The 14,992-nt window shown below is 38.7% G+C and overlaps 1 protein-coding gene across 3 annotated transcripts in view; it reads right to left on the reverse strand.

Annotated features, from left to right (window-relative positions):
- ANLN (anillin, actin binding protein) overlaps positions 1-14,992 on the reverse strand; it is a 62,116-nt gene that overhangs the window by 37,307 nt on the left and 9,817 nt on the right. For all 3 annotated transcript variants that reach the window (XM_074379817.1, XM_074379818.1, XM_074379819.1), the window contains 5 exons: positions 12,743-13,057; positions 4,851-5,239; positions 3,498-3,720; positions 787-977; positions 325-432 (listed from right to left, as the gene is read on the reverse strand). In XM_074379817.1, coding sequence (XP_074235918.1) covers positions 325-432; positions 787-977; positions 3,498-3,720; positions 4,851-5,239; positions 12,743-13,057 — 1,226 coding nt within the window. The remainder of the gene's footprint in view (positions 1-324; positions 433-786; positions 978-3,497; positions 3,721-4,850; positions 5,240-12,742; positions 13,058-14,992) is intronic.

Here is a 14,992-nt window from a genome sequence, read left to right on the forward strand (position 1 = left end):
AATGAGAGAAGTAGATTCTGAGAAATATTTTAGAACCAGCATCTAAGGAGAAATATTAAGTAGACTCTGAAATAAAATGAATAATGAAAATAATTTTTGTAAAATTTGATTTTAAGGTCATCAGTGAATATGACGAAGAGTTCCATTGAAACAGAAAAATATCACCAAAAAAATCAGAGTTGGTATGCACATTGAAGGGATTTATAAACAAATGACAGAGTTAATTGGACAGAAAAGTGTGTAAAGAATTATTTGACAGTACAGCACTAGATCCCAACCCTACTTAGGGACCAAGTTTGCTTTTATGTTTCTTGTTTACATTACCTGTTTGGTTTCTAGTTGTTTGCTTTTTGAGTTTCCGCCTTTTTCTGCACTCCATATATTGCCCTTGTCAAATCGGCCACGAAGACATGCTAGTTCTTTTTGACGTTCCTAAACCCATCAAAAGCCGTATTTTACACAAGAGCCAGTAGCATGTTTAACATCCAAACAGTACTAAAATTTTCCTTGTTTTCAGTTTTAAGCTGTTCAAAAAGTTTAAACAGTTTGCCATTTAAAAAGTTCACAGTACACATGGAATACAGGACAGTATTTCTAATCTGAAATGAGTGATACTGTCTACAGCCATACCACCCTGAACATGCCCGATCCTGTCTGAAATTAGTGACACAGAGAATCAAGATGCTACTTATCTCAGTCAAAAAGACTAGCATCAGAACTCATTTTGACTTCCAGGTTCTATGCAGAGACCATGTGATGAATAATGTAAAATGCAGTATATCATACCTGCTTGAGCTGTTGTGCTAAATGGGTAGTAGTTGAAGATGTGTTTTGCTTGAATAATCTTTCTTGGATGGCCTTTGTATTTGGAGTAATAATGGGAGTTCTCTGGGGTGTGTTACGAGCTGGACTTTCTTTGCTATGTTCTTGACAACGCTCGCCAAAGCGTTCCAGGAAAGGCTTAATTCCTGCTCCTCCTACAGAAAACACACACATTTTGGGAGGCTATTCAAGATAAATTATTATTTTATGAATTCTATGGAAAAAGTTCTCAACTACATCACAGCTTCAAAACGCTTTGATTCTATCCGAAATATTCATTCACAAAATTCTTTAAAATTTTAAAAAGTTTACCTATTCTAAGTACATGTCCTAAAAGCTACTCATAGAATTTATTTTTAAAAAATAATTTTAAAATGGTAGAGTGAGGAGAGGGCAGTGGTCTTAGAAAACTCCCAAACCGAACAACTACAACTTAAATAATTAGTAATTGACTGCATATATATATTAATAAGTCTACCTTCATCAACAAGTGTGCTGGTCATGATAACTTCCAACAACTTACATTTCTACAGCCAGTTTACTTTATCTCGCTTTTAGGAAGGCTGATGTGAAAATAAGGGAATTTTTCCCTTTTCTCCCTCAAAAGAAAAATTAGGGATTATTCATTTTATCAAAAGAACACCTTGATTTTACGGTGTCTTAAAATAGTACTCAGCTGGGTGCAGTGGCTCACACCTATAACCCTAGTACTCTGGGAGGCTGAGGCAGGTGATTCTCTTGAGCTCAGAAGTTCGAGACCAGTTTGGGCAACATGGAGGAACCCCATCTCTATAAAAATACAAAAATTAGCCAGGTGTGGTGGCATGCCTGTAGTCCCAGCTACTTGGTGGGCTGAGGCAAGAGGATCGCTTGAACCTGGGTGGTTGAGACTGCAGTGAGCTGAGATTAAACTACTCCACTCCAATCTAGATGAAAGTGAGACCCTGTCTCAAAAACAAAACCAGCAAAACAAAACCAAAAAAAAAAAGCCCACAGCACTCATTTGAAATAGTATGCAGTAAATTTCAAGTAGGGCAAATGGGGCATATATCACTATCAAGAGGATTCTAAGGTTGTATTGTATAAAAATAGGTTTATCCATATCAGAGGTTAGCATATATTTTCCTGTAAAGGGCCAGACACTAAATATTTTCAGCTTTGTGGGTCATATGGCCTCTGTCACAACTATTTTGCTCTGCATTATAGAATGAAAGCAACCACAGACAACATGTAAGTAAATGGGTATGGCTGTGCTCCATACAACTTTATCTGCAAAAACAAGCAAAGGGCTGAATTTGAGCCACGGTTATAATTTGAGGACTTCACCTAGCTCTTATTACTACTGCAGGCCATATTCCAAACTAGAGTCCATTAATAATACAATGAAGTATCTAAAATAAATACCTCTGAAACCCTGGAAATGTGATTCTGAGTATATCCAGCAGCCAAGAACAATAAAAAGAATGCTTCTTATCCAAGCCTTAAGTCTTTAGAAAATTGAGAATAACTCATTCTATTCTATCTGGGGAACTTGCTATTGTTTCCAATTCTCATTTTGGCTCAACTGGAAACTGCTGATTTCTACCTACCGCATAAGCGCTTCCCCGCTCTTATTTCTGTCCCTTTATGATGAACTATAGTTTCTGGAGAGGTTGTATTTTCAAAAAGTTAAACCTTAGAATTAAAAGTCTTTTCAATGAAAAACAGCACAGTTCAGAATAAACTCGATTACCATGTATTTTAGTCCTGTTTCTCAATTAACCATATGTGGAAGTGTGCCAGAAGGTATAAATCACCACAAGATAAATATGGCATTTCCTGGAGTATCAGTTTACCATGGTAAGAAATTTTGAACTTTTATATGTAAATGCTCACACACAGTATACACACAGATAAATATAATTGGGGGATAAAGAGAGATTGATTAATGAGTACAAATATACAGTTTTGCAGAAGAGAAAAGACCCAGTGTTTGATAGATCAGTAGGGTGACTATAGTTTACAATAATCTATTGTATACTTCAAAATAGCTACAAGAGAAGAATTTAAATGTTTCTAGCATAAAGACAAGTATTTAAGGTGATGGATATCCTCATTACACTGGTTTGATCTTTATAAATTATGTGAATGTATTAAGTTATCAAATGTACTCCCAATATACATCTATTATTTATCAATAATGAACAATTTTTTTCAAAAATTTATATCATTTATCAATTTAATGAATAAATAAAATTAGAATTGGAGTCATTTGTATGCACATTCACTTCTCTCTGCTCTTAGAAGTGCATTCATACTCAAGATCAAGAAGCATTGCTCTGCACACTTGGCTACAAGAATGTTTCTCCATCATGCCCCTAAAATGTGATTTATAGTTGAATATGCTTTGTCAGAATCAAAAAATAAAAAAATAAAAAATCTAGCATGATAATCCTGGAAAAAGCATGTTTAAAGTGTTAAAATGCAACATATTAAGTCCTTTGACCAGTAAATGGGCTAGTCTACATTAATAAATACTCATTGAATCAACTCAAGCTGAGGTCTCATTTGGAACATCCAGGCATTTGCCCTGGCAAACCATTGCTGTATCATTCCTAATTGGATATTTAAAATGCTGAGAACAGATATCCTGAATATAGTCAGCAATCACTTTAGACTTTTTATAAATATGTAACCTGGTGTCGTAGATTTGTCTTTAGATTGAGACTGCAGACAAATTTCTCTATTTAGTTCTCCTTTGGACGGAACTGTCTGGGATAAAGCTGACTTCACAGTGGGTTTCGATACTCCTGTTTTCAGAGGACTAGCAGTTTTTTGAAGTAGCTCAGGATTTTGTCCCTTATAACTTTTAGCATCAGCGATAGTAGACGTAGATTTCACTGGAGAAGAAGTAGCTTTCTGAAACATGAAAACGCTTAGGGTAAACAACATTCACAATACCTAAAAGTAGTCCTATAACAAAACAATTCATGTCCTATTTATTCGATAGCCTTTATGTAAGATTTGTGAAAATGAAATGATTTTTGCTAATAGATCAAACAAATTTGAAAGATTTGGGGAAAAAACCAACTTAGAAAATGCTATTATTTAAATTATAATATGTGGGTTAGCCTGCACAACATATTCATGGGTAATTAAGTATTCTTAGTATGATCACTCTTTAAAAAATTTTTTATTAATATTATTGCACTAGTACCTTTATCAAATTTCTAACTGTATTAGACCAAATTACATTTTAATTAAGTCAATAAGAATTGAACAAAATAGTATCATGTACTTGATGGTTAATAAATTAAGTACTTATACCTAGCAAGACACTATGCTCAGTGTTTTATTTAACCCTTCAAATAACCTTTTTTCCCCCTATTTTACATATAGAAAAACAAAGCCTTGCAATATTAAGCACCTTGTCCAAAGTCACACTTCTAATTATGTGGTAGAGCTGGGATTCAATGCAGGTCTAATTCTAGAGCCTAGCTCTACACTAAAAGACAATGGTCAGAAACACAATATTCTTTTTCCTTTTTTTAAGATTGTTTTTTGAAAACTGTTAAGATAATACACGTACAAAGTAAAAGTTTCAAACATATCAAACAGATATACAGTGAAGTATCATACCCTGTTTGGCAATTTGCCTTCCTGGAGGCAACTAATTTGTTATATATCTTTTCAGAAATATTTCATAAATTCATATAAATTTCTTATGTACATAAAGCATTATAACAGAGAACTTAATTTTCAGTGCTCTCCTTAATAACTCAGAAGAGGCTCTATCATTCCATTATAGACTGGATTTGCATCAAATTCGTGTAATTTTACTTGTCAACTGCTAATTTATCTTGGGATAGGGTACCCAACTTATGACTTTTACTTTCTAAGAAACCGATATCCTACAAATACATATAAACTCACTATGCATCTGTTAAAAACACATATCCACCCACCCACCTGAACATATACACAAATGTATTTTACCACTAATAACAAAAAAAGAAAAGGCTTCCAAAGACCAAAATTAATTGACTTACCACGGAGCTGGAAATTGAGGCATTAACCAAAGATGCATCATCAGCACTTGAGCATGGAGCTTTATTCAAACAGGCATCGCCATCCCTTTGGGAACAGCATGTAGCTTCCTGCTTAACACTGCTGCTATTGATCCCAGCAGATGCTCCACTTGCAGAGGAAAATTTGGATAAACAAGTGGTACCAGGCTGTTCTAGTACACTGTTTTGTTTTGCAGATGAGTGATTTACATCATCTTCCCAGGAGCAAATAGTTGCAGCAAGGTTGGCCAGACGGCCCCTTCTCCCAACTGGAGTTGCTGAGGCATTTGAAAGTGGTGGTTTGGGAGGAGAAGCAGCCTTTTCCTCTGATGATGGCATTGGTGAGAAGAGTGAGCTTTCAGGAGTATCATCTGAAAATGTTTTCAGAAAAGAGTTAAAAACTATGTTCAAGAGCAGGCGTCCCCAAACTTTTTACACAGGTGGCCTGTTCACTGTCCCTCAGACCGTTGGAGGGCCGCCACATACTGTGCTCCTCTCACTGACCACCAATGAAAGAGGTGCCCCTTCCTGAAGTGCGGCGGGGGGCCGGATAAATGGCCTTAAGGGGCCGCATGCGGCCCACGGGCCGTAGTTTGGGGACGCCTGTTCAAGAGTAATAGTTACGTATAATACCATTATCACTCTATGCAGAATTTTTAAATGAGATTAATAGATTTAAGAACCAGTGTAAAGTTCTAGCATGCATGAAACTACCAAGCTATTTAAATTTGAAAACATCTTTTAAAATCAAATGATATCCAATTTTTTTAAAAACACTATTATACATATTTTTTCAACTTTTCAATGGATCATAAATGTTACAAGATAGGTTATATTTTTAGAATGAATTCATGGGTGTTATATATAATACTGCACAATTTAAGATTATGTATCTCACAGGAACTTTTTGTTTTAAAAATGGATTCAACCATTGCCTTACAACAGAACGTTTTATTGTTCAACACGTTAACTATTAGCCACTTGTGGCTAATAAGCATGTGAAATGTGGCTACAGCAGCTGTGAAACTAAATTTTATTTCATTTTAATTAACTTAAACATCCACATATGGCTAGTGTCTTCTGTACTGGATATCACAGGGTTAGATCAAATCAAAAACAATCAAATGTTTTTCTGCATAGTTACTTCATTTGGAGAGAAATCCCAAATAGTGATACTTAGCTGATGAAGGACCTATGCCTTCCCTCGAGCATGTATATAGGGAAGCCAGGGTTCGTGGCACTTCCTACTTCACAAATTCAATCAAGGAAAGAGGAATCTCTCCTGTCCAAATCTTCTACTTCAGCTAAATTTGCAATTCTTCCCTTCCAAAACCTTCTCAGGGATCTTGTTCGAAATAAGCCCTCTCCTCTTCTACAAACTCTTCTCTGCACATAAACATAGTCACGAGTTGTTTAGCAATGGGGATACATTCTGAGAAATGTATCATTAAGTGATTTTATTATGTGTCCATCACAGGGCACACTTCCACAGAAATGGTGTAGCCTACTATATACCTAGGATATGTGGTAACGCCTATTGTTTCTAGGCTAAAAACCCATACGGCATGTTATTCTACTGAATATTGCAGGAAAATTTGGATAAACAAGTGGTACTAGGCTGTTCTAGTACACAAGAATGATGTAAATGAGGGATTTACATCATCTTCCCAGGAGCAAATAGTTGCAGCAAGGTTGGCCAGACGGCCCCTTCTCCCAAGAGGAGTTGCTGAGGCATTTGAAAGCGGTGGTTTGGGAGGGGAAGCAGTCTTTTCTTCTGATGATGGCATTGGTAAGAAGAGTGACACAATGGTAAGTAAACATCTAAATATAGAAAAGGTACAGTAAAAGTACATTATAATCTTATGAGACTACCATTGTATATGCAGTCCACCATTGATCAAAACGTCAAATTGTGGTATATGACCATACAGTAGCCCACACCTTATCTTCAGTTTCACTTCCCTGATTTCCTTTCCAGCAGTCAACTGTTGTCTTAAAATATGAAATGAAAAATTCCAGAAATAAATAATTCACAGGTCTTAAACTGCACACTGTTCTGAGTCGCATCGTGAAATCTTGCACCATCTAACCAAGATACGAATACTTTGTGCAGCGTATCCACACTGTAGATGCCACATGCCCTGTAGTCACTTTGCAGCCATCTTGGTTATCAGATCAACTACTGGAGTATGCAGTGCTTCTGTTCAAGTAGCCTTTATTTGACTTAATGATGTCCCCAAAGCACAACAGCAGTGATGCTGGCAATTCGGATATGCCTAAGAGAAGCCATAAAAGTGCTTTCTTGAAGTCAAAAGGTGAAAGTTCTCTACTTAATAAGGAAAGAAAATCATATGCTGAAGTTGCCAAGATCTATGGTAAAAAGGAATCTTCTAATCACAAAATTGAGAGGAAGATAAAAGAAATTCATACAGTTTTGCTGTCATACCTCAAACTATGAAAGTTCTGGCCACAGTGTATGTAAGTGTTTAGTTAAGATGGAAGAGGCATTAAATTTCCAGGTGGAAGATGCATAGAAAGATGGTTTGAATGATGGCAATCGGGTTTGGAACTGTCTGAGGTTTCAGGCATCCACTGGTGGTCACAGAATATATCCCCAGCAGATAACTGGGGAGACTACTGGATGCTCAAGTCTCTCCCATCTTAAAAATAAACATCCTGGCAAGGCACAAAGGCTCACGCCTGTAATCCCAGCACTTTGGGAGGCTGAGACGGGTAGATCATTTGAGGTCAGGAGTTCAAGACCGGCCTAATCCAACATGGTGAAACCCTATCTCTACCAAAATACAAAAATTAGCCAGGTGTGGTGGCAGGCACCTGTAATCCCAGCTATTCGGGAGGTTAAGGCAGGAGAATTGCTTGAACCCAGGAGGTGGGGGCTGCAATGAGCCAAGATTGTACCACTGCACTCCAGCCTGGGCAACAGAGCAAGATTCCCTCTCAAAACAATAAATAAATAAATAAATAAAAATAAACAAAAATAATAAACATCCTTGCAAAGGGCGGTGGGCTCATGCCTGTAATCCTACCACATTGGGAGGACAAGGCAGGTAAACTGCCTGAGCTCAGAATCTGACCAGCCTGGACAACATGGCGAAGCCCCGTTTCTACAAAAAATTCAAAAATTAGCTGGGCTTGGTGGTGCACCTGTAGTCCCAGCTACTTGGGACACTGAGGTGGGAGAACCACTTGAGCCTGGGGGGTGGAGGGTACAGCAAGTTGAGAGCATACCACTGCACTCCAGCCTGGGCAACAAAGTGAGACCCTGTCTCAAAAAAGATAAACATCCCCTCATTGATACACATCGTCTTTACTACCCCTCTTTCCCCGAACAATATTCACTCACCACCTGACACACTCAACCGGCCCTCTGCCTACACCACTGCTCTGGGGCTGGTTTTGCTATTGTCACTAGATGCCAGTACACACTTTGCTTTATATTTCTTCACATCTCTAAAATCTATCACTCCTTTTCCATTTGTGACATCATTCTCTACTATCCTTCCTGGCCTATCCTTCACAGTCTTCCAACTACCAAATACCTCCATTTGGCCTCCATTTGGCTCTCCCACAGATATCCCAGATAACATATGTGAAGTTGAAATTGCCCCGAATATATTCCTCCTCATCTTAGGAAAAGACATCACTAACTACCCAGTCACTGAGGCCATGAATCTGACCCCTGCCTCCCTTCTCCCTTATCCTCCACTACTCAGTCATTAAGTCCTAGAGTTTGTCTCCTAAATCTCTCAAATCTAGCTTCTCTTTTTCACTTCCACAGGCCTTCACTCTTTGCAACTAGATTATATTTCATTTTTTGAGATGGAGTTTCACTCTTGTTGCCCAGGCTGGAGTGCAATGGCACAATCTTGTCTCATTGCAACCTCTGCCTCCTGGGCTCAAGTGATTGTCCTGCCTCAGCCTCTCAAGTAGCTGGAATTACAGAAACGTACTACAGAGCACAGTTACAAGAGCTAGAGTTCTATTAAGCCCATTCCTAAAACATGACAATAAAACTGTCATCTGCTGATAGGACAGTACTTATTCTAAGGAAAATGATAGAGGTATATAAAGGGTATTGTATGGAAGGTGGTGGTCAGGGAGGCTTTTCTGGAGGAGGTAGAGACTCAAGCTGGACTCTGAAGGAGAGCTGGCTTCAGAGAATGGAGATAATCTAGATAGAAAAACAAAAATGTATAAAAAGCAGAGGTTAAGTAATATGAGCATAGTGTGTGTATAAGTAGATCCTATTCTGGTGTATAAAGCAAGTGGTAGAAAAGCAAGAGTTACATATTTTTTCCATCCTGAATGTGTCAAAATAAAGAGATACGTTTGAAAAACCAGCCGGTCCAGACTGGAATTTAATCAGGAGGTGACAGGGAGTTACTGGGAGAGTTTAAAGCAGAAGCAGGCAAGTGTTTTAGAAAGATCATGCTGGTGTGAGAATTGAGGAGGGATTGGACAGGGCAGAGGTTTGAAGCAGGAAGACCAGTTACAAGACCAATATAATCTAGGTGCAGGCGAGAGGCAGTGGCTCATGGCTGTAATTCCAGTACTTTGGGAGGCCAAGTCAAGCGGATCACTTGAGATCAGGAGTTCGAGACCAGCCTGGCCAACATGGTGAAACTGTATCTCTACTAAAAATGCAAAAAATTAGCTGGGTGTAGTGGCACACGCCTGTAATCCCAGCTACTTGGGAGGCTGAGGCAGGAAAATAGCTTGAACCTGGGAGTCAGAGGTTGCAGTGAGCCAAGATTGCACCACTGCACTCCAGCCTGGGGGACAGAGCGAGACTCAAAAAATAAATAAATAAAAAGTTTTATTGAAGACGCAATGTTACAGCTCTGTGCAGAGCAGGGTTACCCTTTAGGCACAGTGTGACAGTTCATGGCAGTTTTATAGTCATATTTATACCTACTCTTAATTGCATGCACATTAAAGGACAGTATGTAAAATTTCTAGGAAAGAGACAGTAACTTTTGGGTTATTACCATGAAAAGAGGTGATAACTCCTGGGTGTTGCCATGGCAATGATAAATTCACATGGCACACTGGTGGGCATGCCGTAGGAAAGCTGCTTCCCCAGGCCCTGTTTTAGCTAGTCCTCAATTTTTTTTTTTTTTTATTTCTTATTTCTTTCTTTTTTTTTTTTTTTTTTTTTTTTTTTGAGACAGAGTTTCGCTGTTGTTACCCAGGCTGGAGTGCAATGGCACAATCTCGGCTCACCGCAACCTCTGCCTCCTGGGTTCAAGCAATTCTCCTGCCTCAGCCTCCCGAGTAGCTGGGATTACAGGCGTGCACCACCATGCCCAGCTAATTTTTGTATTTTTAGTAGAGACGGGGTTTCACCTTGCTGACCAAGATGGTCTCGATCTCTTGACCTCGTGATCCACCCGCCTCGGCCTCCCAAAGTGCTGGGATTACAGGCGTGAGCCACCGCGCCCTGCTAATTTCTTATTTCTTTCCTGTGGTTGTTATTTCTCAGTCTTGTCCAGTGTCTGAGTCCCACCTCTGGAGTTGAGTCTTACCTCTTACTTCACCACTATTAAAATAAATAGGTATTAATTGACACCATAGACTGTGCTGTGTGCCAAAAAGCATTAGGCACAGTGGCTCATGCCTATTATTCCAGCACTTTGGGAGGCTGAGGCGGGTGGATCACCTGAGGTCAGGAGTTCAAGACCAGCCTCACAAACACGGTGAAACCCTGTTTCTACTAAAAATATAAAAATTAGACAGGTATGATGGCACACATCTGTAATCCCAGGCACTCGAGAGGCTGAAGCAGGAGAATCACTTGAACCTGGGAGGTGGAGGTTGCAGTGAGCTGAGATTGCACCACTGCACTCCAGCCTGGGCAACAGAGTGTGACTCTATCTCAAAACAAACAAACAAACAAACAAACACCAGGCAGGTCACAGGAGTTAAGAGCTCTAAAGTCAAACCATTGGGATTTGAATTTGAACTGGCTAACCACGGACATGTTTCTTAGCCTCTATGAACCCAGTTTCCCACTTGTATAAAATGAAGGTAAAAGTGGTATATACATATATAAAAAGATTGTGAGAATTAAATGCTATTAGAACAAAAAATTTATATTAAAACAAAAATTATTTGCAATGCCTAGCATTTTACATACCAAGTGTTTGCTCTTGAGATTATTATCATCACTGCCAGAGAATATAATCTTAAACTCTGTGCTTCCTAATTCTTATTAAAATTTCAGTTAAAAAAATTGATACATATGGAAGACTGCCTGAAATATATGTAGTCTATCCTGTTTAATCCAGTCTAAAATATGTGTCATCCATCTAGCCACATTCTTCAGATCACTTGGTCTCAATTCTGGCTATGTTATCAGAATTACCTAAAGAGCTTTAAAAAAAAATAAAACAAAAGCATACCTTGGGGCTCCACCACATTTCTGAAATTCTAATCCCATGGTCTATGTGATTCTGATGCAATCAGCCAGACTGAGAACCACTTAAGGAATGCTTCCTTGGGAAAGGCCCGGTAGCCACTGAGCTGTCTGCAAGCACCGTGGGGTCTACCTACACTGTACTAGCTCACTTTAGAAATGCTTCTACTGCCAGGTGTCGTGGCTCATGCCTGTAATCATAACACTTTGGGAGGCCAAGGCGGGTTATCATTTGAGGTCAGGAGTTCGAGACCAGCCTGGCCAATATGGTCAAACTCTGTCTCTACCAAAAAATACAAAAAAATTAGCTGGGCATGGTGGCGTGCACCTGTCATCCCAGCTACTTGGGAGGCTAAGGCATGAGAATCACTCGAACCTGAGAGGCAGAGGTTGCAGTGAACCGAGACAAGGTCACTGCACTCCAGACTGGGTGACAGAGTGAGATTCCATGTCAAAAAAACAAAAAAGAAAAAAGAAATGATTCTACTGAATTGAGCTTGGAGCCAGGCCATCTGCCTACCTTGAGAAACCTTAGAGGTTTATTGGCTCCCACAAAGTCATCTTTGAGGACACATGAAAGAAAGTTCTCTCAGGTCTTAGTGCCAAATCTCAAGTCTTAGTGCCAAAGATGGTTCTGCTTTTAGCTTGCTAGTCATGTAACTGGTGAGTGTTTCATTTCTTTGCATGAGCCACTAGCAAAGAAAGACTTTACAGTCTGCATTTAATAAAATGACTTTACTTTTCACTTCTTTGTTTTTCCTTCCCATATTTTGTTTTCACCTTGACTTATTTTTCTTGTTTCATAATACAGATATTTTTATAAGTCATCTCAAAGCTTTTTTATTTTGTAACAAGGCAGGCAATAAATGAAACTCATCATAGCATAAATAACCCTGTTGCATAATTGTTGATTTACTTCTCAGGTTCCCCTTCTTATTACAGGCTCATGAAAGGAAGGATCAAGTCACTTCATTTGCTTCCATCACTGTGCGTAATAATATACTTTGCAGGGCTCAGTTTATGCTTTTTGACATTTTATTTCTCCCCTACTGAATAGCATTGCACACTTTAGTTCCCCAAGTTGATTTAATTATTGAATCCATGAACTAAAATTTCTTTAACCTAGAGCCGAGGGTCAGCAATGCTAATGACAAGTATAGTTTGTTCTCAACTGGTTTTCACTGCAGATATTAAGGTATTACAATTATAAGATCAGGTTTCTATGAACTAGTCCAAGAATCTCATCGTCATCTACTTCAGTCTAAACACAACCAGCTTATAATACTGGTAGACAAATCATTTGCAAGCAAAGGATACTCAGCATACAGGTAAAACAAAAGCATTTACCTTTCATGAGTTAACTGATAAAATGCGCAACATACCAAACCGAATCTTACTGGAACAGATGTATGGGCCGCAACATCTATACCATTCGTACCTGTCATTTCATCATTATCCCAACGGCGGCGTTGCTCTGCTAGTTTTTGCATACGTGTTTTAACTGAGGAGGCTGCAGTTGCTTCCAATCTTGAGTTCAGCCCTTTCCTCATGCCCAGCAGCGACACGGGGACAGCCACAGAATCACTGACAGTATCTGCTGCTTGTGGCTGCCCCTGAGGAGACACAGGACTTGGAGAACAAGATTTTGCAGTAGTTGACTCAACTGGTTGTTTATTTTCCAAGTTAGAAGCTTCTACTTCGGTATCGTTAGAACAGCGTTTTTTTGATGGTGATGGTTTCGTGCAAGATTTCTCTACATTAAAAAGACAAAAAAAAAAAAAAGGCATTTAAAATTTGTAATTTCTCACAACATGAAAAACATTACCCCTCTCTATTCTTTAAATGATTTTAGTTACAACCAGAAACATGTAAAACCCCATTCTCTTTCGGCAACTTAGAAATCTGATATGAAAGAACTTTTCAAGCAAACATATTTATGGTATAAAAACCTTAATGAAAAGATATTTAGACCCAAGCTATGGGGATGCAAAGGCATAAGAAGGATGCAAAAGACTTTGGGGACCAGGGAGGGAGAATGAGAAGGGGGCGAGGGATAGAAGACTACGAATATGGTGCATGTATACTGCTCAGGTGATAGGTGCACCAAAATCTCACAAACCACCACTAAAGAACTTATGTAACCAAATGCAACCTGTACCCCAATAACTTATGGAAAAATAAAAATAAATAAATAATATTTAAATATTTTCAAAATATATGCATAACACTTCATATGGTGTTAAGACAATAGTAAATAAAAAGTACATACACTCAAAATAAAAAAGCACTAACAGATTTTAAAGATTATACAGCCCAAGCATCTCATCTTCAGGTAAGAAAAATCAAGTCTAGAGAAATTCAGTTACCCACCTAAAGTCACACAACTGAGCTAAGTGTGGAAACCAGGTTTTCTGTTTTGGAAACATTATTTCACGAAAAATAACTAACAAGCATGGTAAGAAGGGCAACTCGCAGGCCAGGCGTGGTAGCTCACGTCTGTAATCCCAGCACTTTGGGAGGCTGAGGCAGGCGGATCACCTCAGGTTGGGAGTTCGAGACCAGCCTGGCCAACATGGAGAAACCCCGTCTCTAGTAAAAAATACAAAATTAGCTGGGCACAGTGGCAGATGCCTGTAATCCCAGCTACTCAGGAGGCTGAGACAGGAGAATTGCTTGAACCCAGGAGGCGGAGGTTGCCAGGAGCTGAGATCACGCCATTGCACTTCAGCCTGAGCAACAAGAGTGAAACTCCATCTCAAAAAAAAAAAATGAAGAAGAAGGGTAACTGGCTTGAGGTTTAGCAGAATGACAGGAGACAGAAAAAGTGACTGAATTATCTGGTCAGTACCAAACAAATTCACCAGCACAAATATTTAACATTTCATATTTCAAGCTTCTATGAACACCTATAAAATAAATGAAAAAGCCCTAAAACTAAAAAAGAAATCTATTGTAACCATAAGGCATATTATTTCTAACTATGACCGAGTTTCAATATATTTCCTGGAAAACTAATTTTTTTTAAAGTAAAAATGTAAATTTCATATGAGTTCAGTTTTATCAACTACCTGACCAAATGTTCTTGTTCTGGCAGTGACCAAAGTAATATCAGGGATAAATCATGATTGCCCTCATTACATCAACCTAAGTAAATATACATCATGAAACTTTCTAATCTATTTTTTCCCCACTTCACTTTTTTTGTCTCTTTTTTCTTTTTTTCAGACAACGCCTCACTCTGTCACCCAGGGTGGAGTGCAGTGGTGTAATCTCAGCTCACTGCAGCCTTGACCTCCTGGGCTCAAGAAATCCTCTCACCTCAGCCTCCTGTGTAGCTGGGACTATAAATGTGCCACCATGCCCAGCTAATTTTTGTATTTTTTCTAGAGACAGGGTTTTGCCATGTTGCCCAGCCTGGTCTCCCAACTCCTGAGCTCAAGCAATCTGCCCACCTCAGTCTCTCAAAGTGTTGGGATTACAGGCGTGGGCCACCACACCTGACTTTTTTATCTTTTCCTTTTTTTTCTTTTTGAAACTTTCTAATGTTTTGTAACTCATTTATGGATTTATTTTCTATGAACACATCTAATCATTTTTCAAAGTGTTCCTACTTTAACATGCAACACCATCTGGAAATACAGAATTCTTCTAGTTTACAACTATCTAAAACAGTAAATGTGAACTTCTA

This window comes from Saimiri boliviensis, chromosome 10 (genome assembly GCF_048565385.1).
Source record: "Saimiri boliviensis isolate mSaiBol1 chromosome 10, mSaiBol1.pri, whole genome shotgun sequence".
Classification (NCBI taxonomy): Eukaryota; Metazoa; Chordata; class Mammalia; order Primates; family Cebidae; genus Saimiri; species Saimiri boliviensis.